Source organism: Staurois parvus, unplaced genomic scaffold (assembly GCF_062004578.1).
Source record: "Staurois parvus isolate SC_StPar_1 unplaced genomic scaffold, SC_StPar_1.0 ptg000750l, whole genome shotgun sequence".
NCBI classification, from domain to species: domain Eukaryota; kingdom Metazoa; phylum Chordata; class Amphibia; order Anura; family Ranidae; genus Staurois; species Staurois parvus.
Genome location: NW_028318546.1, coordinates 1,121,760 through 1,144,694, shown reverse-complemented (window position 1 = coordinate 1,144,694; position 22,935 = coordinate 1,121,760). Strand labels below are relative to the sequence as shown.

At 42.8% G+C, this 22,935-nt stretch overlaps 1 protein-coding gene across 1 annotated transcript in view; it reads right to left on the bottom strand.

Moving 5' to 3' along the window:
* Positions 1-18,047, bottom strand: part of LOC149445013 (putative cation-transporting ATPase 13A4) — a 77,590-nt gene extending 59,543 nt beyond the window's left edge. The window contains exons 1-5 of the mRNA XM_089654307.1: positions 17,940-18,047; positions 7,611-7,784; positions 5,432-5,578; positions 2,982-3,052; positions 2,818-2,898 (exon numbers count right to left, since the gene is read on the bottom strand). Of these exons, the coding sequence (XP_089510433.1) occupies positions 2,818-2,898; positions 2,982-3,052; positions 5,432-5,578; positions 7,611-7,784; positions 17,940-17,993 (527 nt within the window). The 5' untranslated portion in view covers positions 17,994-18,047. The remainder of the gene's footprint in view (positions 1-2,817; positions 2,899-2,981; positions 3,053-5,431; positions 5,579-7,610; positions 7,785-17,939) is intronic.
* Positions 18,048-22,935: the final 4,888 nt, after the last annotated feature.

Genomic DNA, 22,935 nt, shown 5'->3' with positions numbered 1-22,935 from the left:
TCAAATACTGCAAAATGTTCCCTATCCAGATATATAAGTCTTTTGCAACCTTTGTAACATAGAGGAACCCTCTAAATAACTTTCTGGCTTCAGGGAATCCCTGCTAAAAATTACTATAACTACAACTCATGATACTTTAGTGTGATGGTCAGTAGAAAGAATGCTCCTTGCAGATAGCTAAAAAGAACATTGTTGTCAGTGGTTACTAAAGGGTAAAGAGGCAGAAATGGCTTATTGCAGAAGGAACCCCTAACAATCTCTAAAGGAACCCTAGGGTTCCACAAAATTCTTGTTGGGAATCCCTGTGCTATATACTGACAACTCATGGGGCCCCTGGGCAATAGGGGATCATGGGGCCCCTGTGTCCTTGCCCAAACTCAAAAAAGCCTATGAAAAAGGTACCAGGGGCATCTCATGGGCCCCCCTACTGACCCTGGGCCCTCCGGCAGTGCCTGAGTTTCCAAATGGTCAGCCCTGTTCTATCCTTTACATTTGTTCTGCATGTGAATGGACAGACAGACTAAAAAGAATATTATTTCCTGTGTTTTCACTTAACTTCTCATTTCATCACTTTAATTTCACAATTCATATTTTAGATATTAGAGTTGTCATCTGCAACATTCAAAGACATACAGTGGTCCATTGCTTAAAGTATATGTGCGCCCTAACAATAAATTTCTCTTATTTGCTTCATTTTGGTCTGTTAAATATATTGTTGAAAGATATTTGTTATATCTGTTCCATACCTGCACAAAATACCTGTTGATTTTGTCAGAGTTGTCCTGTGAACACTTTCCAGAGAATAAATTAAGTTTTCTGTGTCCTCTCTCTGTTACCAACCTACCGCCTACCTCTGTCTCTGACCTGAACGGGGGGTGGGGACAGGTGGAGAGATTAGAGCATGCAGCTTCAGCTCCCTTGTTCTCTGTGCTGTATCTATTAGAGTCATCGTAGTTAATTATGAGCAGCGTCTGCTTAATTTTTTTATGTTTCGAGGAGTGATGCAAGATTTATTTGTGCATCACTCTTTGTTAATTCCACCCTTCCTGTGTTAAGTCTAATTAGTCTTCCCAACTCTTATCTTGGCTTGCAAAATGATTAGTCTCTATGTTGTAGAGATGATAGTGGAAAGGTTTGGATAGTTTAGCAAAGAACATTTGGGCAGGACTAACACCACTCATTCTACAACAGGAAAGTTGTGTTTTTTTTTTTATTTTATTTTGCCCCGGCATACCAATTTTAGGGTCAGGTAATTTCATGTCTTTAGCTTGATGCTTTCAACATCACCATGAAGTTCCATTCTAGAGTGCATTGTCTTTTTTCTACTCTTTTGAGTCCTTCCAACAAAATGTTGAGGGCAAGCAGATGTTGTGCCATTTACTCAACCATCTGCATAGATATGTTATCATATACTGCTGTATTAAAGTTAACATGGAAAAAAAAGGTTATACTTGAACTCCAGGTTGACAGCTAAATACACTTATACAATAAATATTTGAGCTGTCTACCTTCCAAAGAATGTATGGTTCTGGTAAAAATTGAATACAGTTCTGCCCCATAACACAGTCCTGGACAGGAGACCCAATTTTATTTTCTGCAGTTTCACTTTCATTTACATGACTTCACCCACAATTTTGAACTGGGCAGTGAATAGAGAAGCAGCACACTGATGAGCTCATCACTCTGTCAGCCTGCTCTCTCTGTAGCACACCTAATTGGCTACTTGTGCTGCTTCTCTCTCCCTCTCTGTTATCTCTGCTGTATAGTAGACTGAGAAGGTCTGAAACTAGGTCAAATTCAGGTACTTACACTTCTTATATCTAAACTACACATATGGTGATGTATTTTTGATTACAGAACTGCATAATAATGGATGCCAAAGCAAAATGAAGAATAAAAAAGAATAGATTATCTATACATCTCTCCAATACATGCACATTTTCCATGTTTTACCTTGTAAAGAGAACTACATAAATGCACTCAGCTCTTAAAGGACACACTCACCTTTGTAACATGCTACGTTACACTTATATTTAGGGTGTAACCTAATGCACCTGCCCGCACCCCTTCATCCCTCATTTCCTTTGCATAAGCCAGCTTTCATAATTGGAAAACTATTAAAGGCTCCGCCCACAGAGCCACAGCATTCATTCACAGAGGTCTGTGAGTAAATGAATGAACTACAACTACCTTCTGCCACTGCGGCATGTAGTTCTCGATGAACTGTGAAAGTGCTGGTGAACACTCTTGTAGTTCATTGATTCTTCCTGGAGTTCAACAACTGTGTGCCTGTACAAGAGGTATGGACAGACATTATACTTGGAGTTAGCAGGAGATTGACATTGCACCTGGGATCCACTGATCATGGGTGCAATGCTTTAAAGGCTTCAGCATAAAAAAATAATAAATGCACATTATTTTACCTGAAAAATTATGTACATGTATTATTATTATTTTTTTTTTTTCCAAACGTGAACTTATCCTTTAAGTCCTTTTAGCTGACAAAACACAGCATTGTTGCACTTAGTGGTGTCAACCCTGCCCAGTATCCACTCCCACTCTCATATGTCCAAAACAAAGGCTAATCATTATATAGCCCAAGATAAAAACTAAGATGGCAGGGCTCTTTGAGGCCTCACAGGAAGTACGAAGAGGACACAGGACAGCTCTGAATTTCTGACAAGATCAATGATTATTTTTTTTATCAAACAGATATAACAAAATTCTTCCAATAGTATATTAAACAGACCAAATGGCGACGAATAAGAAAAGTTCATCATTACGGTTTCTTTCTTTCTGCCTGCAGTGCAGTTTTACCTGATGTTCTGCTCTTCTCGGGTTAATCCAGATCCAAATTTTGAATGAATGTCATAGCAGGTCAGGCTGTCCTCAAGAACCCTTGAACATATGTAAGTCATATGATTTGGTATGATGCTCATAAAAAATAACTATTCAGACATTGTACACGAGTCTTTACTTACCCTGCTCTCTGAAAGTGTTGTGCTTCTTGATCCCAAACATAAGTGACTTTTTGTACTTTTATCAATTTAACCTAAGAATGTCAGTGAAAAAAATGAAATCCTTTAGAATTTTCATTCAAGTTTACAAGAATGATGCTGCAATGCTTGACATTTTTTTTTCTTTTACTTAAAAACCTGGGATTTCACAAATACATATTGCAGTGATACCAGCTCCTCATATGTACTAAAGATATTCAATCTAAATTTCACTGCACACTATGAGCTTTTCAAAGTGCATTAGAAGTTACAGCAAGTCAGATAGTGTCCTCCTCATTTCCTGGTTGAAAGACATGCAACATCATCTAGCCTTTTCCTTCGCAGACTTACTGTCCCTGGCCCACCCCTTTTTATTCTTTGGATTATAGTTCTTCCAATTATGGAAGCTCAGCATCACAAATGGAGTTATCTAGGACAGTTTGCATGTAAAGACAACCTGCCTATGCCTCCAGATGACCTCCACCCATCATGGCATAAAAGCTATGTACAGAAGGCCTAAGGCAGAAAGCTATGTAACGCACCCTGTTGGCCCTCTCATCAGCCATGATCTGCCTGCACTGCATACAGAAGCACATAACTGATGACATAACTGGGTCTTAAATAAGGTGGGTAATGGAAAAAAAAACTTTTATTTAAAAAGTTAATGTTACAGAGGGGAGAAAGGAGAAGCCAGGAGAGGCAAATATAAGCAGATTTATCTCAGCTTTAAACAAATTGGCCCCAGACTGACTGTGTTGGAAACTGTTCTTCATGGTTTTCATTGCAGAGATAAAATGTGCACTGTGATTTACCATTTGCCTTGCAAGTGAGGATTATCTAAACAGAAATCTTGTTTTAGACCAACTCTACCTATAACAGGCCAGTGTATAAGTTATCCCAACTTCAGAGGCTGAGGGCTATATGCTGAGACATTGGTGGGCAGTATAGAGCATGCCATCAATTGAGCGCTGCATGAACATGTGTGTGCAGACCGGCACCTATCAATAAGTCCCATAGGGAAAAATACACCCAGTAGGGTTGAGCTTGGATATGGTCCTGAACTTGGGCTGGGCCAAACTCAGAAAAAAGCTGTCACTCCTGCCTACTGCCAGGTAATCAACTGCGGCCAGGGCATTCCCCACCCTACAGCTGTATGTACACAAAGGGGCATGTATGCTCATGACATCATTGACCTTATTTAACTACATAGCCATATTAATCAATGACTTTGACCTAATATGGCATTGTGGCCATATTAGATAACTGATGACACGATCATTAGACACATGTAAACCAGAAATTATCATATTGTTTTTTTCGAATGCATTCGCTTATTGAAGAATTTAATTTTGTCATACTAGTTATGTTGGACCGACTCACTTTAACATTTTTGCATCTTCAGCATTTATTTAAAATATTCGTTGGTCCGGGTGGATTCAAAAAATTTTGCAGTTTTTTCAAAGGATTGCTATATATTCGTTTTCTGTTTCAATATGTTTTGGGTGGATTCGTTATTCATATATGGAAACTATTTCTGGACGCAGCTGAATAAATATAATGCAAAATTCAGTGGCCCCATCACTTTCTGCCCTTAGAAAGCTCCCCAATAGGGCTTACTCATGACAAGAAAACCTTAAAAAAGGTTAACTCTTGCATATTCTATCTAAAATTGAACAAAACCTTTTAAATAGAGATGGCCTTTGATTTGTTTGCCTTGCTTTTTCAGGAGTGCAAATAGAATTAGCTCAACTGCTTTCTAGTCAATAAATGTTTGTCCTATCAGAAAAAAGTCACTAATAGTCACATCAAAGTTGTTTGCATTGTTTCAAGCATTTGTGTCAAATGACACAGCTTTTTTCTGAAAACCCATAAAATACAGCACATGGGATTACTTTGTACATTTGTAGGTTGCTTCATGGAATTGGGATATTTTATTATAGGGCCACTAGAATTGGGTAACATTACATGTATTGGTGCAATGCAATATCATTGTTTCTGTATGGTACCTCAAGGCATTCTGCCAAGTAACGTGCATTGTGGTACACTGCCAAAAATTGTACATGCTCCTTTTTTGGCAGTCAATTCAAATAATTAGGTTGTCTTAACAAATGACACATGAACACACGGCATAACGCATATTAATGCACATTTGAATGGGCCCTTAAGGTCCTTAGAAAATTGTACAAAATAAACAAAATGATGTGCCATTTTTCGACAAGGGTTGCAAGATCCTGTATAAATATTACAATGTATTCAAGGTCACTCAACATGTGTGTAAACATCGATCATATGGTTGTGAGTCCCCCAACATACTTCAGATACATATTGAAAAGGTAATGCCACCAAATATTTCCAACCTTAATAATTAGGTAAGATTGTTCCTATCCACTGTCAAGAAGAAAATACTATTTAAAAAAATCTGTCTGGTAACTTACCTTCAGGTCCTTTTTATGGATGGCTTTAGTAATGATAGACTTTCCATCGGCAATCACTGGCTGAGCAGTTTTCGTGTTCATTGATATGTTTAAGTCCTGCAGCTGAATCCTTTCTATGCTTTTCCTGAAATAATGTTCAAATTCATCCTAGAAAAATAGTCATCATTGAATTAATCAGAAACAGAAATTTAGCATAGTATGTAGAAATTATTTGGAAATTCCTTTTATGTAAACACGGTTGAAACATATAGGTACTATGTTTGTTTCTATGCAAAAGAAAATACAGTTTACCAAATTAATCCTCCCGAACCCCTTTTCCTGTTGACCCCACTCTCTTACCTTACATTTTCCTTGATTTCTCCCCTTAATGTCAATTATCCCCAAAGGGTATTCTCAACTCCACTTTCTTAAAAGTTTTCAGAATCTCTCCTTCTCATTCCCTTCCCCTGCACTTTCCTTGTTTCTAATCGGACCCAAGGGCCTCTGTGAAGGTTTGCATCACTTGCTGATGTATTTTTGCCCTCAAGAGGCCATGAGATGCCAGTAGTTAGGAACCTGTAAGTTTACTACCATATATATCTGATTCTGTGTTTCTATTACCTTTTTTCACATATCAATCAATCATGAAGATTGAAACAGGAAAATAAAAAAGCAGCTTATGCTGCAAAGCTCAATTTCTCTCTGGTGCTGTCCCCTGCATTTTGTCCACTAAATGGAGCTAATGATTCAGGCATTCATCTTTTAGATAAATTGCAGTGATATTTTGTTTAGCTTGTAGAAATGTATTTGACATTTGTGCAATGAATGTTTTATTTTTTTTTTTTATTCCAAAAATAATTTTATTGGAAAAGTTAAGGCAGATCAATGTACATACAAATATGGCTTACAGTCTGAACAAAGACACAATATGCAGCATCCCGTTTTGCAGACGGGCTATGGGTTTGAATTGTAGTACAAATAAAGGTGAGGTATATACTGTATTTATATCAAAGGTGTATAGCAAACCAGCAGATACAAAGAGTGTAATAGATAAATCGTTATAGGTATATTAATTACTGACCTATCTACTTGTACACCCTTATGTTGAGGGAATGTAAAGTGCTGGGGAAGAATAGTACCTGATGATGTGTGTGTTATGATTTGTGTGCCCATTTAGGAAACGTGTGATCCACATGAAATTAGTCACACCTGTATGAGAGATTAAATGCTATATTTTGTTTGGGATATATGAATGATAAAAGTGTACAAAAGGTGTGAGATAAAGAGAAGTCAGAGAGGTGAATAGATAGAAGAAGAGATGTAAAGGGAGGTAGTAGGGGGGAATAGGTAAAAAAAAGGGGGGGAGGGGGAGAATGGGTAAGGAGTAGAGGGGGTTAGAATGAGTAGCTGCAGATAAAATAAATCACATCGTTTTATACGAGCCAGAAAGATAGCTATATAGCTGAGGATTTAATATGTGCAAGATCATTTAATGGGGCAATATGTGGGTCAAGTACCTGAAAGGTAGGTTATGATGTTGAGTCTCAAACCATCTAAATGTGCATTAAATGCGTCACTGGTAAATAGGGTGTCTTTTGAGATAACAGTGTGTCCAATTATTTAATCAGGGGGTGTGGGCTGTTCATGCAATAATAGGTGATTGGTAGTGGTGGATTTGAAATGACTCCAACAAGCCCATGTCTTCCTGAATCTCTCGGGATGGTCTTTTGCTACAGAAATCAATTCCTTTATTTCCTCAATTTTGTTGATCCTAGCAAACCATTCTCGAATAGTGGGAACACGTGTTGAGCACCAGTAGACTGGGTACATTGTCTTGCCGCGTTTACCATGTGCATGGCGAGCGATTTACGGTACGTCCTAAATGGAAGTGTGGAATGGTGGAGCAAGAATTGTGCGGGGGAGAGGTCTATGGAGTACATAGTTACTTGATTGATTATGGGTTGGATTTTCTCCCAGGAATGTTTTATAAATAGCTACCTTTAGGAAAAAGTTACTTTTTAATTTTTGAGTTATATGTTTGGGTCTGAATAGGGGTTTATGTATTAGGGTCAGCTCCTCTAATTTCTGCATTAAAATGTAATGTCCTTATATTGTACAGTAAAACATATTGGAATTGATAACTTTTTGCTTAGAATATGCCCAGTTGTTCTATATCATGATACAGCAGTATGAGGCTTACTGTGGTTTTCAGCAGTATAACATCAGCTTCTTGCAGGCTGCATGGGATGCAGTGGGACCATACATGCCATTCTGGCTTCCAGTAAAACAAAAGCCAAAGAAATCCACAAGAAAATATATATCCAAGAACACAGGCTGCTCTTCTACAGGACTGTTGTTTGTAGCCATATGTTTCCTATGGAAATATAAAACACAGTAAGTACCGTATTTTTCGGTGTATAAGACGACTGGCTGTATAAGACGACCCCCTCATTTTCCAGTTAAAACATAGGTTTTGGGCTATACTCGCCGTATAAGACTACCCCCCTTCTGAGGCAACACCATTTAAAAACATCAGATTTTTTAATTGAAATGTTTATGACTTACCGGTACTTAAAATCCTACAAACTCCTCATGTTCATCCTCTGGCATCATAAGTTCATGAATGACATCTTGACATTTGTAAGACAGTCATCATATGGATCAAATTCCAACTCAGATGGTTACCGTTGGATGTGCGGTAATACGGTAGCTTCGGCTACATACAGTATACAGTATATATACAGCCCGCTGGATGTGCGGTAATAAGGTAGCTTCGGCTACATACAGTATATATACAGCCCTCTGGATGTGCAGTAATGTACATACAGTTGTGACCAAAATTATTCAACCCCCAATGCTGTAAAGGGGTTTAGGGACTATAGTGTACATTTGGAATTGTATTCAGAATCAAATCCTACAAGGACGTTGTAACTACCCAAATGCAACTAAAATGACATCAATTGTTTATGTAATACAGTAGTAAATGGTTCTTATGTGGTTTCTTCATTGCCACAATTATTCAACCCCTTAAAGACTACCACTCTGAAGAACAGAGGTTCATACAGGTGCTTTCCATCAGGTATTGAAAACACCTGTGGATGTCACCGAGCAGCAATCAAGCATAATAAGCACCAATTAGGCAGCTTTAAAATGACTGTGATACTCAGCTCCTTCTAGACATTTACTGGTGTGGTTACAAACATGGTGAAGGCAAGAGAATGGTCCAGGAAGACAAGAGAAGAGGTGATTTCTCTTCACAGGAAGGGCAATGGCTATAAGAAGATTGCAAAGATGTTAAACATACCAAGAGACACCTTAGGAAGCATCATTCGCAAATTCAAGGCAAAGGGCACTGTTGAAACGCTACCTGGTCGTGGCAGAAAGAAGATGCTGACTTCGACTGCTGTGCGCTACCTGAAGCGTAGAGTGGAGAGAAGTCCCCGTGTGACTGCTGAGGAACTGAGAAAAGATTTGTCAGATGTGGGTACAGAAGTTTCAGCCCAGACAATAAGACGCACACTGCGTAATGAAGGCCTCCGTGCCAGAACTCCCAGGCGTACCCCCTTGCTGTCTCCAAAGAATAAGAAGAGTCGACTGCAGTATGCCAAAAGCCATGTGGACAAACCACAAAAGTTGTGGGATAGTGTTCTGTGGACTGATGAAACAAAATTAGAACTGTTTGGGCCCATGGATCAACGCTATGTTTGGAGGAGGAAGAACAAGGCCTATGATGAAAAGAACACCTTGCCTACTGTGAAGCATGGTGGAGGGTCAATCATGCTTTGGGGCTGTTTTGCTTCTGCAGGTACAGGGAAGCTTCAGCGTGTGCAAGGTACCATGAATTCTCTTCAGTACCAGGAGATATTGGATGGAAACGTGATGCAGTCCGTCACACACCTGAGGCTTGGGAGACGTTGGACCTTTCAACAGGACAATGATCCCAAGCATACCTCCAAGTCCACTAGAGCATGGTTGCAGAGGAAAGGCTGGAACATTTTGGAGTGGCCATCGCAGTCACCAGACTTAAATCCGATTGAGAACCTCTGGTGGGACTTAAAGAAAGCAGTTGCAGTGCGCAAGCCTAAGAATGTGACTGAATTGGAGGCCTTTGCCCATGAAGAATGGGCGAAGATACCCGTAGATCGCTGCAAGACACTTGTGTCAAGCTATGCTTCACGTTTAAAAGCTGTTATAACTGTAAAAGGATGCTGTACTAAGTACTAAGATTGAATGTCACTTGGGGGTTGAATAAAACTGATAATGCTGTGAGCACAGAAAAGACATTTGTGGTTATTTCATTATAACTGTTATGTTATATTTGTCTGACCTACAAGTGCCTCTTTAATGTAAATGTAAGCAAGATGACTGAATGATCAAAAGCAATGTCAAACTGGCCAAAACACTCAATTTCAGTGGGGGTTGAATAATTTTGGTCACAACTGTACAGTTTACAGCGCTGAGCCAAGCTGGCTCAAAACAAATGTCCCTATGACAGATTAATCTGTCAGCCCGCTGGATGTGTGGTATATACAGTATACTGAGCCAAGCTGTTTCAAAACGTACCGGTACGTCCCTACTGTAATTAGATTGCTGGATGCGTGTATGTACGGTAGCTGCGGCTACATACAGTGTACGCTGGGCCAATCACGGCGAGCGATGTATTCTACTAATGAATACAAAGCCTGCTCGGATTGGCTGAGGTTGTGACATCATCAGCCCACCTCTCTGACTCAGCCGATCCAAGCAGGCTTTGTATTCATTAGTAGAATACATCCCTCACCGTGATTGGCCCAGTGCATACTGTATGTAGCCTCAGCTACCGTACATACACGCATCCAGGCTGATTACAGTAGGGACGTACCGGTACATTTTGGCTCGGGTCAGCTCAGTATACTGTATATACCACACATCCAGCGGGCTGACAGATTAATCTCTCATAGGGACATTTGTTTTGAGCCAGCTTGGCTCAGCGCGGTATACTGTATGTACATTACTGCACATCCAGCCAGTTTGACCCAAACAAACTCAAGGTTCACATTTTATACCCCGCGTATAAGATGACCCCCAATTATTGGGGTATATTTTTAAGTATGAAAAGTAGTCTTATACGCCAGAAAATACTGTAATACAACCTGTTTGCTAACCTCCTACACTGTATCATGTCCCTGCGAAACTCTATGGGATTCCATGTGAGAAGAAGGATTGTAAGATGCATTAGGAAACATCTTCAAGGTAAATGTTAAGGTGGTGACATTTCAGGTGATAAACAGTGATGAAACAAATCCTCCTACTAAGCTGTACCTGTTTATATGCAGTCTTCTTTAGAGCCCTGCAAATGTATACAGCATTTCTGAGCTTTCAGAAAACATGGGGCAGGGAGGTGAAGTTACACACTGCAGAGCTCAGTGAAGAGAGCTGATTGGAGGGAAGGGCCCCCCCCCCCTTTCCCACAGCACACAGGAAAAGAGATGAAGCTGTTAATCAAACCTTTTTATCTCCTGGTTTCAGGAAAACCTGTGGAAAGTGATTCATGCAGATAGCAGAGGAATGGAGCAGCAGACATAAATGATCTGGATTGAGGCAAGTACACACTATAGAGCAGTGGTTTCCAAACTGCGACCCGAGGGCTGGATGTGGCCCTTTGCTAGCCTTAATCTGGCCCTTGGGGCACTATTCCTAACATTTACACCAAAAGTGGGGCATAATTTCATAATCTCTCTAACTGACAACAGCAATTGGACACTATTCTTCCCAGTAATATCAATGATGGGGCCCTATTCCATCCACTAAAAACAATGATGGGCCAATATTCCTTCCAGTGATAGCAATGATGGGGCACTACTCCTCCTCCTACTGACCACAGGCACTATGCAACTCAACACCACACCTGAGACCTTGTTTACTCTCACTAATGTTGGATTTTTTCTACCCCCGCTGGCCCCCCTAAAGTCTGAAGGACAGTAAATCCTTTGTTGGAAAAGTTTGGAGGCCCCTGCTATAGAGGGATATGCTTTGTTCATATTTCATGTAAGAGGTTTACAACCACTTCAAAATTTTGTGAATTGTGTTTATAGTGCACTGCATTAACAAATCCGTTTAAACGTAATTTGTGACTGTGTGTTAGTCTAGATTCATGCCTAAGCGTTTTTTCCGCAGCATTTTGCAGCAACACACTACACTCCATTTAACATGAATTCCTATGGAACACGTTTACATCTCCGTGTTTTCACCCAGTGCGTTATTGGGGAAGTGTCAGGGGCTTTTTTTAACGCAAAAAGCGGAGTTTTTGGTTCTATAGACTTCAATAGAAACGCTGCAGAAAAGCATGTAGTACATTTTTTGCTGCGACTTTGATGCATTTTTGCCTCATTTTTGAAGCGTTTTGCAATCGTCCTAGCAACAAGAAAAAAAAGCAAAACGCAATGCAGAAATGGGTCAAACGCAAACTGCATAGGTGTGAACCTAGCTTTATGGTGTGCTACATTTAGTCAGCCCATTCATTTTAAATGAGTTGCCAGTGCACCATAGCACCATAATTCACTTTAAGACATGCACCTAAGCCATTTAAATCATATACAAAGCCAAAACCTAAAATGTAATATATTGCAGCTCACCAGTCACCAGTAGCGTATTTGCAGTCAAGTGTGTTTTTTATTTGTAGTTCTCTATATAAATATCATGTCATCTAGACCAGAGGTCTCCAAACTGTGGCCCAAGGGCCCTTTGTCAGCCTTTAACCGGCCCTTGGGGCACTATTCCTCTTAAGGATTACAGGGGCGGACTGACCATTTGGAAACTTGGGCACTGCCCGACGGCCCGGGGTCAGTAGGGGGCCCCATGAGATGCCCCTGGTACCTTTTTTATAGGCTTTTTTGAGTTTGGCCAAGGACACAGGGGCCCCATGATCTCCTATTGCCCGGGGGCCCCATGAGTTGTCAGTCCGCCCCTGGGATAGAAGGCACTATTCCTCCCACTGACACCAACAATGGTGTATTATTTCTTCCACTGATACCAACAATGGGTTACTATTCCTTCCACTAATACCAATAACGGGGTAATACTCTTCCTTTTACTTACCACCAACCCTAAGGCCATGTTTATTCTCACGGATCCTGGTCCCGGGACATTTTCTACCCCCACTGACCACAATCCGGCCCCCCTAAAGTCTAAAGTACAGTAAACTGGCCCTTTGAATGAAAAGTTTGGAGACCTCTGATCTAGACTGATAACCTTTGGATAACCTTACCATAAATGCACGGTATACTGCTAGTTATTAGTCATTCTTATTAACAATATAATATTTATAAATTAAAAGGCAAGATCTGCAAAGTGTAGCTGTAGGCAAAACTTTTTTTGTAGTAAAACCCATGTCAGGATATTTTTTTCTGCCTGTGTACCATTAGGGAAATTTTCTTTTACTTCCTGTCTTGGAGCTGCAGCAGGAAGTGAAGGGATTCCTCCTTGTCACCAGAACCGGTGTCCCTATTGGATTTTTTACCCATACCTTTTTTCTGGTGACAACTGTAATTTTATTTTCATATTCTGTGGTAATGGTCACCTGGACAAATTGAGAGCATGAATCTACTTAGCAAAGACCATAAAAACCGGACAGTGGTTCTAATCCTTCCCTATTCAAACATACATACACTTTCAACTAACTTTGATGCTCCCTACCTTTCCTCCTGCCCATACCACCGAACACTTCTCACATCCTGAGAAATGTTCTGTTAAAGAGACCATCACTTGCAGGAGTTGAACTCTGGGGAAATTCCCTTGCAGCGTCGCAATCTTTAGATGTGGAAGAGGTTACTAGAGCTGATGGACCTGTGTCGGGCACTCACTCATTCATTCCTTGAAATCTTCCTCCATTGATGCTCCCTACCCCCACCACCGTAGTCTTCTAAATCTTCTGGTGCAGTAGATGTTAACAGAGCTGATGGGGTTGCGACAGGCATTTATCAAGAGTATCTGACTATGCCCACCCTTTCCATCCACCTCCTCCAGTCATAGAAGCCATAATATTGCTTCTTTGAATGAAACATGATCTATGAATGGAGGGGGATACTTTTCAGTCATCTGCCCATCCTCCATTCATAGATCACATTCCATTCATAGAAGCTATAGTACAGATTCTATGAATGGAAGAGGTGGGTGAAAAGGTTAGGCATAGTCAGATACTCTTGATAAATACCTGTCAAAACCCCCTAAGCTCTAATAACCTCTACTGTACCAGAATATTCAGAAGATTACAGAATCGGGGGTAGAGGACATCAGTGGAGGAAGATTTCAATGAATGGAGGAGCTAGCAACATAAAGGACACATCGGATATTAATAAGTAATTTCCCTTGTGTTGATTTTTTTCTAGCTTTTAATTAAACCCAGGCTTTAAGAATATTCCTCCGAATCAGATCAGTATTTGTGGTACGGGCAGAAGGATTAGTATTTACACAGTTCCTCTACACAGGTATAACTTGCTTTCAAATGTTTTCTCGAGGGATAGGGTCTCTTTAAATATCGAGCCATATCAAGCTAATTTAGTATGAATATCAGTAACATTCAGTGTTATAACCAATCAGATGTTAGTTTTCTAAAGTCATATTATAAATAATGGTAAATGTATATAAAATGTGTGTGGTTGGGGCCTACACACCCTGCATGTGGGGGTACCTTTCTAGTGTGTGTGTGTGCTTGTCAATTCATGGTACTAGGTGGAACCACCTTCATGTGAAAGTCAATGTTATGGTGGTACCCCAGCTTAGAGATGAGACGTACACTGTGTGCAGTAGTTAAATGTACAGGGTCCCTCTGTAAACATGCTACCACACACCTTCCTCATTGCATGTTGCATTTAGGAGGGACACAGCTGAGCCTATGCCCTCTCCACCAGTCCAGCATATCTCTGTCACCTCACACCGAGTGACAAAATGGGGTCCCGCTATACACTAGTGTGGACCTCATGCATGCACATAGTTAACTCCTTCTGTTCTCCATACCATGCGGCTAGGCACAAAGGGTCTCTGTACAGTGGGTTCGGTCCTAGACATTTTTGGAGGAACTGACTGCAAGGGAGGGAGCCAGAGCACCAACCCCCTTGATATTGGAGAACCTGTTGCCTACTCCAGGTACCACGCTTTATTTAACAGCTGCCGTTCACTCCCCACCAGTTCTCTTCCTCCAACTCTCCTGCCAAGTTAGCCCTTTGTAGTGGCCTTGCTTTCATACGCCATGTGTGCTATACAGGTCCTGTTCTTCTGATAGCCCATGTACCACCATGCATCCCTTCCAATGACTTCAGACCGGGCTTGAAACAAAGCTTTACCAAAACACTTGGAAACAGTGCAGTATAAAGTCCTTCTGTCTTACTATGCTGTGGCTACCTAGGCATACCTATACACAGTGCTGGGACAAGGTCATCTAGAGTCCAGGCCAGACATACCAAACTACGCCCCCCAAAATGTATGAGCATTATGTGTAAGCAAAAATTCCCCCTCCCCCTTAAAAAATTTGAGCACTAATCTGCATGCTTACCCCTTAAGCACAAATCTGCCCCCCCTGCTGATATCCCCATTGCCATTACAAATCTTTGCCTCCCTCCAAGCTCAAATCCTCTCTCTCCCCAAATCCCCCAGCACAACACCCCCCCCCCCCCCAATAAAAAAAAATCAAACCTCCTAGCACAAATCCTCTACCATTCAAATTTCCTCTCTGAGCACAAATACTCTTCCCCCCACTCCAAATCCCCCCTCTCTACACAAATTCTCCCCCCACTCACCCCACCTAGCATAAATCCTCTCCATCAAAATTTCCCCTCCTAGCACAATATTCCTCCCCCCTACCATATTCCCTCTTATAGCACAACCTCCCCCCCATGTCCTCCCTCCTAGCAGAAATCCCTTTCCCCCCCTCCAAAAACTAATCCCCCCAAATCACCACTCCTAGCACCGCCCCCTACATTTACCCTCCTAGAACAATTTTTACCCCCTGCCTTCCCCCAAATTCCCCCTCCAAAAACAAATGCCCTCTCCCCAATCTCTTCACATGCCCCCCCACCTCACATGAAACCACTGTGTCCAGGGCAGCTGCCACTGCTGCCCACCTTTAGTCCCGGTGAATCCTATACGAGTGGCAGATGAAGGATGCTTCAAGCTGCATCCTTCACAGTGGTTCGGACCTTGCTACTTCTCATGCTGTTCTGTCAAAAAGCCCCCTAAGCCTGGCCTTCCCCCTATTTATGTATAGACTAGGAAGGAAGGTAGAACCCAAAAAGCCTAGGAAACTAGCAACCTGGAGCTGAACTCTTCCCTATCCTGGCCAGTCTAATCTTGCTTGCTTACTACAACATACCCTTAGTAGGCACCTACCTACATGTGGCTTACCACTTTTTGCACATAGCAGTTTGTTTTAATTAAGCTGAAATTGTGGCTGTTTACAATCATATCTTAAGCAGATATGAAATGATCTAAGCCAGGGGTCTCCAAACTATGGCCCTCCAGCTGTTGAAGTACTACAAATTCCATCATGTCTCTGACAGCCACAGGCAAGACTCCCAGAGGCATAGTCTTGCAAGACCTCATGGGACATGCAGTTCCTCAACACCTGGAGGGCCATAGTTTGGAGAACCCTGTTCTAAGTTATTTATTGAGTGGGTAAACAGCTTTTCTGCATAAACTGCCATTTACAGATGATTTGCACTCCCCCCACGAAAAAGTATTATCTATAGAGCTTTGATGTCTGGATTAATGTTACAATGTAATATGAGATTTACTCACTGGCACAACAATCCTAGATAATGACCTGCATCTCATATACACGCAGCAGTAAGATATCCATGCTATATTTAAAAGGATGCAAAACTTGTTTTCCACTGTTGGTTACTGGGCAGTGATATATGAAACTTAAAATATAATAATTATTTCTGCAGCATTTCAAAGGAAAGCTGTAGAGAATTATCTAAACTGTTGTCATTGATCTTTCCTTTTGAAGATGCTGACTACTTGGCTGTTAAGTAGATGAATTGGCTTTAGTACTTTATAAGATATGGACCCAAAGCAGGTATTCAGATCAGGAGGTTCAATTTTAGTCCAACCTGCCCAGTCCTATACTTTAGGTCAATGACTCTAAGCATTGAAGTTAGAGGCAACCAGGCATCAAGTATTTTTAGGACTGCAGCAATGACTCCTACATATTTCCTTTAATACATGCTTCCGTTAAAACTGAACTCTAGGGGAAAAAAATAACCCTTGCAGTGAGGACTGGCTTAGGCTCTAGGTTAGTGTTGCTTAGGGGATGATAAATAAGGTGATATACTTACCTTATTACTCAATCCTGTTGACTTCCTGGTCTTCGTGGAATTGTTTCCCAGAAGCCTGTTACCATCGCTGCCCAACTGGTCACAGTTCTTCAACGTCATTCCCTACAATGAAGGACCAGTGGTCCTGCATTGCATGGGAGAATGCCGCACATTCCAAGTTTTGGACAGTGGATTAGATCACTGGTTGCTCTGGGAGTGAGAAATAAGTTAAGTGTATCACCATTCATAGTCCCCTAGGCAAATTGAACACTTAAGCTTTGCAGTGGAAATGGGTACCCACTGCAAGGGTAAATCTTTCTCTCCACCAGAATGAGATATATGTGACAAATTTGAATCTATAGGCAATATTATTATTATTATACAGGATTTATATAGCGCCAACAGTTTGCACAGCACTTTACAAAATGAGCATCAGGTGAGAGTGTTGTAATCCACCTATGAGAAGCAAATACAAATGCTGAAAATGTTCAGCACCAGCTTATTAGTTAGTGTCCACTATCCCTTCTATGCCAGAAGATAAAAATGAATGACATTCATCCAAAACTAAAACTAGTGGGGAAACTTTACTAAAACTGGAGCATGCACAATCTGGTGCAGCTCTGCATGGAAGCCAATCAGCTTCCAGGGTTTTTTGTCAAAGCTTAATTGAACAAGTTGAAGTTAGACGCTGATTGGCACCAGATTCTGAGTGTTCCAGTTTTACTAACTCCCCCCCCCCCCCAATGCCTGCAGAGTATATTCCAAAAAAAAATCCCCAAGCATGTTTTTCAAGGAGCCTATTGGCAGATCCAGAGAAATTAAATAGAAATTAAATAACAAAAATCTCTCTTTCTTCATATTTTACAAGTTTCTGAGCAAGTGGGTTTATACCCTAACTTATAACAAGAAAAAAAGGGCAAAACTGCCTCTATGTCCTCAGACCTGTATAGATATACAGAAATTTTTTACTGACAGAAACTCAGGAAAGTGCAAAACTGCAGCTTACAAAATGTTAGGAATTCTATGCACAGCACCTAGGGTTGGCGTAATTGAAAGCCAAACATCAGAGCTGCAAAACTGCAGCTTACAAAATGTTAGGAATTCTATGCACAGCACCTAGGGTTGGCGTAATTGAAAGCCAAACATCAGAGTTTTCTTTTTTTTCTCACTCTCTTGTACACACTATCCTAGAAATGAATATTTACTTTTTAGAAAGAGATTACACAGAATAGTCTCACCATCTCATTTTCTTCTCCCTCGTTAAGTAGAGCATGATGAACATATCTCTCCATCAATAATGAAATATCTGTCCTCTGCCGCGTTTGTTAGAATTCAATAAAAACTAACTGTCCTGTTCTAAAATGTGTGTATATATGGCAAATCGAGCATTTATTCCCAATGTGCTTTATGTAGCCTTTGTCTTGGGAACACACCCCTATCTTCAAGTTGGCATCAAGCAACCTTTGTAAACTGCTCCACAGTTTTGAAATATGTGGACTGAAATATCATTGTTGCACACTGCAGCTGTATGCAGGATATTTCCTTGTTTGTATAAACCACCTTGATATCTGCCAGTTATTTAAAAAACATTGCCAAAAAAAATGTAGTAAAATTATTCACTTTGCAAAGTGAAAGCATTCTACTCTACTAACCCCAATACAACCAATTACCTACATCAGGAGATGATAACTTAAAGAGGTTCTTCTGTCAGTTCTGTAGCTGCTGACTTTCAATAAACAGATGCTCACCTGTGCAAGGATCCAGGGCCAACCTCATCAAGGCTGGTTCTTCACCAGTCTTCAGGTCCCCTGTGTGGCTTTTTAACTGTGGACAGCAGGCTGTGACTCCTTGCTGCTGCACATGCGTATGTGGTAGCCAAACTGAGCTTTGTGAATGGTCTTGCAGGTTTCTGGGACCTTTGCATTGTCCAAGATGGTTGTGAGCAGGTAGGGTGGAGGAAAGTGTCAAAACTAGATACCCGTTCCCCCTGCAAAAATATGTTCGAAATATAGTAGAGGAGTGGGGAAGGAGGAAGAAGAGAGGAACTTCCTTCTTTAGGTGAAGTTCTGCTTTAAATACTAGGAATACTGTATTCATTGGTGCACATCTAAAGATGGCAAAGATGGTTCATGCTTTTTTGATCAGCCAGCCAGCTAGAGCATATAGCATGCAGCCATCAGGACTATGTAATGTACAACAGTATAGCAGTCATAATGCAAAATTCAGGGCTATAACACTATTACACAGCACAGCTTGCACAATGCAATGGACAGGAGAAATTGTCCCAGATGTGTTGGTGGTCTGCAATCAGTGATGTGTTGATGGCATAGCATTGTCACCTCATTTAAGGAAGAATTCAGAGAGAGCATGCAGAGCATGTATTTACTATTTACTCACACTAATACACTATATTGCCAAAAGTATTGGGACACTCCTCCAAATCATTGGATTCAGGTGTTCCAATCACCTCCAAGGCCACAGGTGTATAAAATGAAGCACCTAGGCATGCAGACTGCTTCTACAAACATTTGTGAAAGAATGGGTCGCTCTCAGGAGCTCAGTGAATTCAAGCATGCTACCATGATACCGAGATAGGTTGCCACCTGTGCAATAAGTCCATCCGTGAAATTTCCTTGCTACTATATATTCCTTGGTCAACTGTTAGTGGTATTATAACAAAGTGGAGGCAAATGGGTTGTGTTTCAGGGGTTGTGCTTGGCCCCCTAGTTCCAGTGAAGGGAACTCTTAAGGCGTCAGCATATCAAGACATTTTGGACAATTTCATGCTCCCAACTTTGTAGGAACAATTTGGGGATGGCCCCTTCCTGTTCCAACAATACTGTGCACCAGTGCACAAAGCAAAGTCCATAAAGACATGGGTGATTGAGTTTGTGGTAGAGGAGCTTGACTGGCATGCATAAAGTCCTGATCCCAACCCCACAGAACACCTTTGGGATGAATTAGAGTGGAGACTGCGAGCCAGGCCTTCTCGTCTGACATCAGTGACTGACCTCTCAAATGCATTTCTGGAAGAATGGTCAAACATTCCCATATACACACTACTAAACTTTGTGGATAGTCTTCCCAGAAGAGCTGAAGCTGTTATAGCTGCAAAAAGTGGACCAACTCTATATTGAACCCTAAATAAATAAAATGAGTGAATGATTTTAAAACAATCAAATCCAATCCCCAAACACAATGTATTCAAAAACCATGAATGAATATAAATACTAACTGCAAAAAATGTATCTAAAGTGCTAAAAAGTCCAAATGCATAAAGTGAATAAACATAAAAGTCCCAAATCCAATATGAAAGTGCTGTGTGCTGAAAAATCTTCCAACAAAGTGTTATGGTGTCCATAAGTGCTTTCCAGAACAAACAAATCAGCCTCTTACCGACACACTGATTTCCAATCAAGAGATCAAATGAGCAGATGGTGTTCAGATTCCACACTGACACCCATGCTAGCAGTATCAAAGGAGATGAATGGACGGCTGCAGGCTCACCCCGATGATCTCATAATTATTATTATTATTATTATTATTATTATACAGTATTTATAAAGCGCCAATAGTTCGCTCAGCGCTGTACATTATAAAGGGGGACAGAACATGTGACAGAACAATACCAATACAATGCAAAACATGAGGGTATCGAGGGCCCTGCTCTTTCAAGCTTACAATCTAGGAGGGAGGGGATGGTGGCACAGGAGGAGATAGCTGTGGGGGATGGAGTGGTAGGAAGAGTGGAGGACAGCCGGACACAGGAGAGAGAGTTCGGGAAGGAGTGGTAGAATATTCCCAGGAAGAAGAGAAGTAAAACGGTGATGAAAATAACCAGAAGGAGGCTCTTCTCTCTCCTCCAGAGGATGGACTTCAGTGTCTTGTTTGGAGATGTCTCTGGACTCCTTTATTCCAAGGCAGAGAACAGACACCTATAGAAGGACCCCTCTGCTTCCTGTACAGCTCCGGACCAGGAGGAGGTGGACTGAGTTTGGGATGAAATTGCGGTGTGTGTGCCCACTGGAGAGATCCACATTCCTGCTCACCCTGAGAGTGAAGACATGTGGGGGAGTCCAAAATTTGTCACTGGAACAGGAATTAAAGGAGTCCAGAGACATCTCATCTGAGGCATTCATCATCTCAGAGAAACATAAAGAGGACCAGCCACATAGACCTGGTGGAGTAGGCCATCTTGGTAGCTAATGTAATATTTCATTCAAGATTTAATAATAAAAAGAAGAAGGGATATGCTGCTGGTATTATCAAGAGAGTTTGTGTTTCTTAGACTGAGAATCACAATTTGGATCATACTTTAGCAGCATTGGGGGGTGGATTCCTCCTCAGATATGAATGAGAGCGTTACACCTGGTCCCAGCCATCTAAAAGACATAGAGGTGAGCAAAAAGAAGCACGTCAAGAAAAACGTAGGAAAGCCCAATAAAGTCGAAAGAAGGAAAGAAGAATGTGGAGAAGGTCGGGACAGTTACTCGCTATGGAAACAGATGCCGAAACAATAGAAAATATTTTGAACTTGTCTAGAACTCTGTCTTGTGATGATAGATATCTGCTGTCTATGTGTCTGAATTTTTTCCCTACACGTCATTTCAATCTGTTTGATACTAGCTTAGATTTGAATAGGTGTCAGGAATGGACTTGCCAATAATGGTGAGACTCACCTGCCTTGTGGGCTGCAGTACCAGGGCTGGCCAGCGGGTGCTCTCAGCAATCAGAGACTCAACCCTGCAGTCAGCCAAACACCTGAGGCTGATTGCAGGTGTATTTAAGGGATGGCCAGACCTGCAGTCTGTGCCCTGGTGTGTGTTTTTCCATGGGGGGGCCCGGTGCCTGTCGCTCTGCCTGGGGGCCTGGTGCCTGCCGCCCCTCCTGGGGGTCCGGCGCCCGCCGCTCCGCCTGGGGGCCCGGCGCCCGCCACTCCGCCTGGGGGCCCGGCGCCTGCCGCACCTCCTGGGGGCCCGGCGCCCGCCGCTCCGCCTGGTGACCCGATGCCCGCTGTCGAGCCAGACGATCCAATGCCTGATGACCCAGTGCCCGCTGTCATGTCTGGTGACCCGATGCCCGCTGTCGAGCCAGACGATCCAATGCCTGATGACCCAGTGCCTGCTGTCATGCCTGGTGACCCGATGCCTGCTGTCGAGCCAGATGATCCAGCGCCAGATGACCCGGTGCCTGCTGTCGAGCCAGACGATCCGGTACCTGATGACCCGGTGCCCGCTGTCGTGCCAATTGACTCAGAGCCCACTGTCGTGCCTGGTGACTCGGTGCTCACTGCCTTGCCAGATGACGCGGTGCCCGCTGTCGAGCCAAATGACCTGATGCCTGGTGACCCGATGCCCGCTGTCGAGCCAGACGATCCAATGTCTGACCCAGTGCCCGCGGTCATGCCAGTTGACTCGGAGCCCACTGTCGTGCCTGGTGACTCGGTGCCCACTGCCTTGCCAGATGATGTGGTGCCCGCTGGCGAGCCAAATGACCTGATGCCTGGTGACCCGATGCCCGCTGTCGTGCCTGATGACCCGGTGCCCGCCGCTCCGCCTGGGGGCCTGGTGCCTGCTGCTCCGCCTGGTGGCCCGGTGCCTGCTGCCCCGCCTGGTGGCCCGGTGCCTGCTGCTCCGCCTGGTGGCCCGGTGCCTGCTGCTCCGCCTGGTGATCCGGTGCCTGCTGCTTTGCCTGGTGATCCGGTGCCTGCTTCTCCGCCTGGTGATCCGGTGTCCAGCCCGATGTGCCTCTGTCCGGTGTCCAGCCCGATGTGCCTCTGTCCGGTGTCCAGCCCGATGTGCCTCTGTCCGGTGTCCAGCCCGATGTGCCTCTGTCCGGTGTCCAGCCCGATGTGCCTCTGCCCGCTGTCCAGCCTGATGTGCCTCTGCCTGGAGTCCAGCCCGATGTGCCTCTGCCCGGAGTCTAGCCGAATGTGCCTCTGCCCGGAGTCCAGCCCGATGTGCCTCTGCCCGGAGTCCAGACTGATGTGCCTCTGCCCGGAGTCCAGCCTGATGTGCCTCTGCCCGGAGTCCAGCCCGATGTGCCTCTGCCCGGAGTCCTGCCCGATGTGCCTCTACCCGGAGTCCTGCCCGATGTGCCAGTCTTTGATATCCCGCCAGTTACCAGACCCGGGCGGTGGAACATTTTGCCCAGCTAGGACTGTTTGGAGCGTCCTGAGGCCGCTCCTTGAGGGGGGGTACTATCAGGAATGGACTTGCCAATAATGGTGGGACT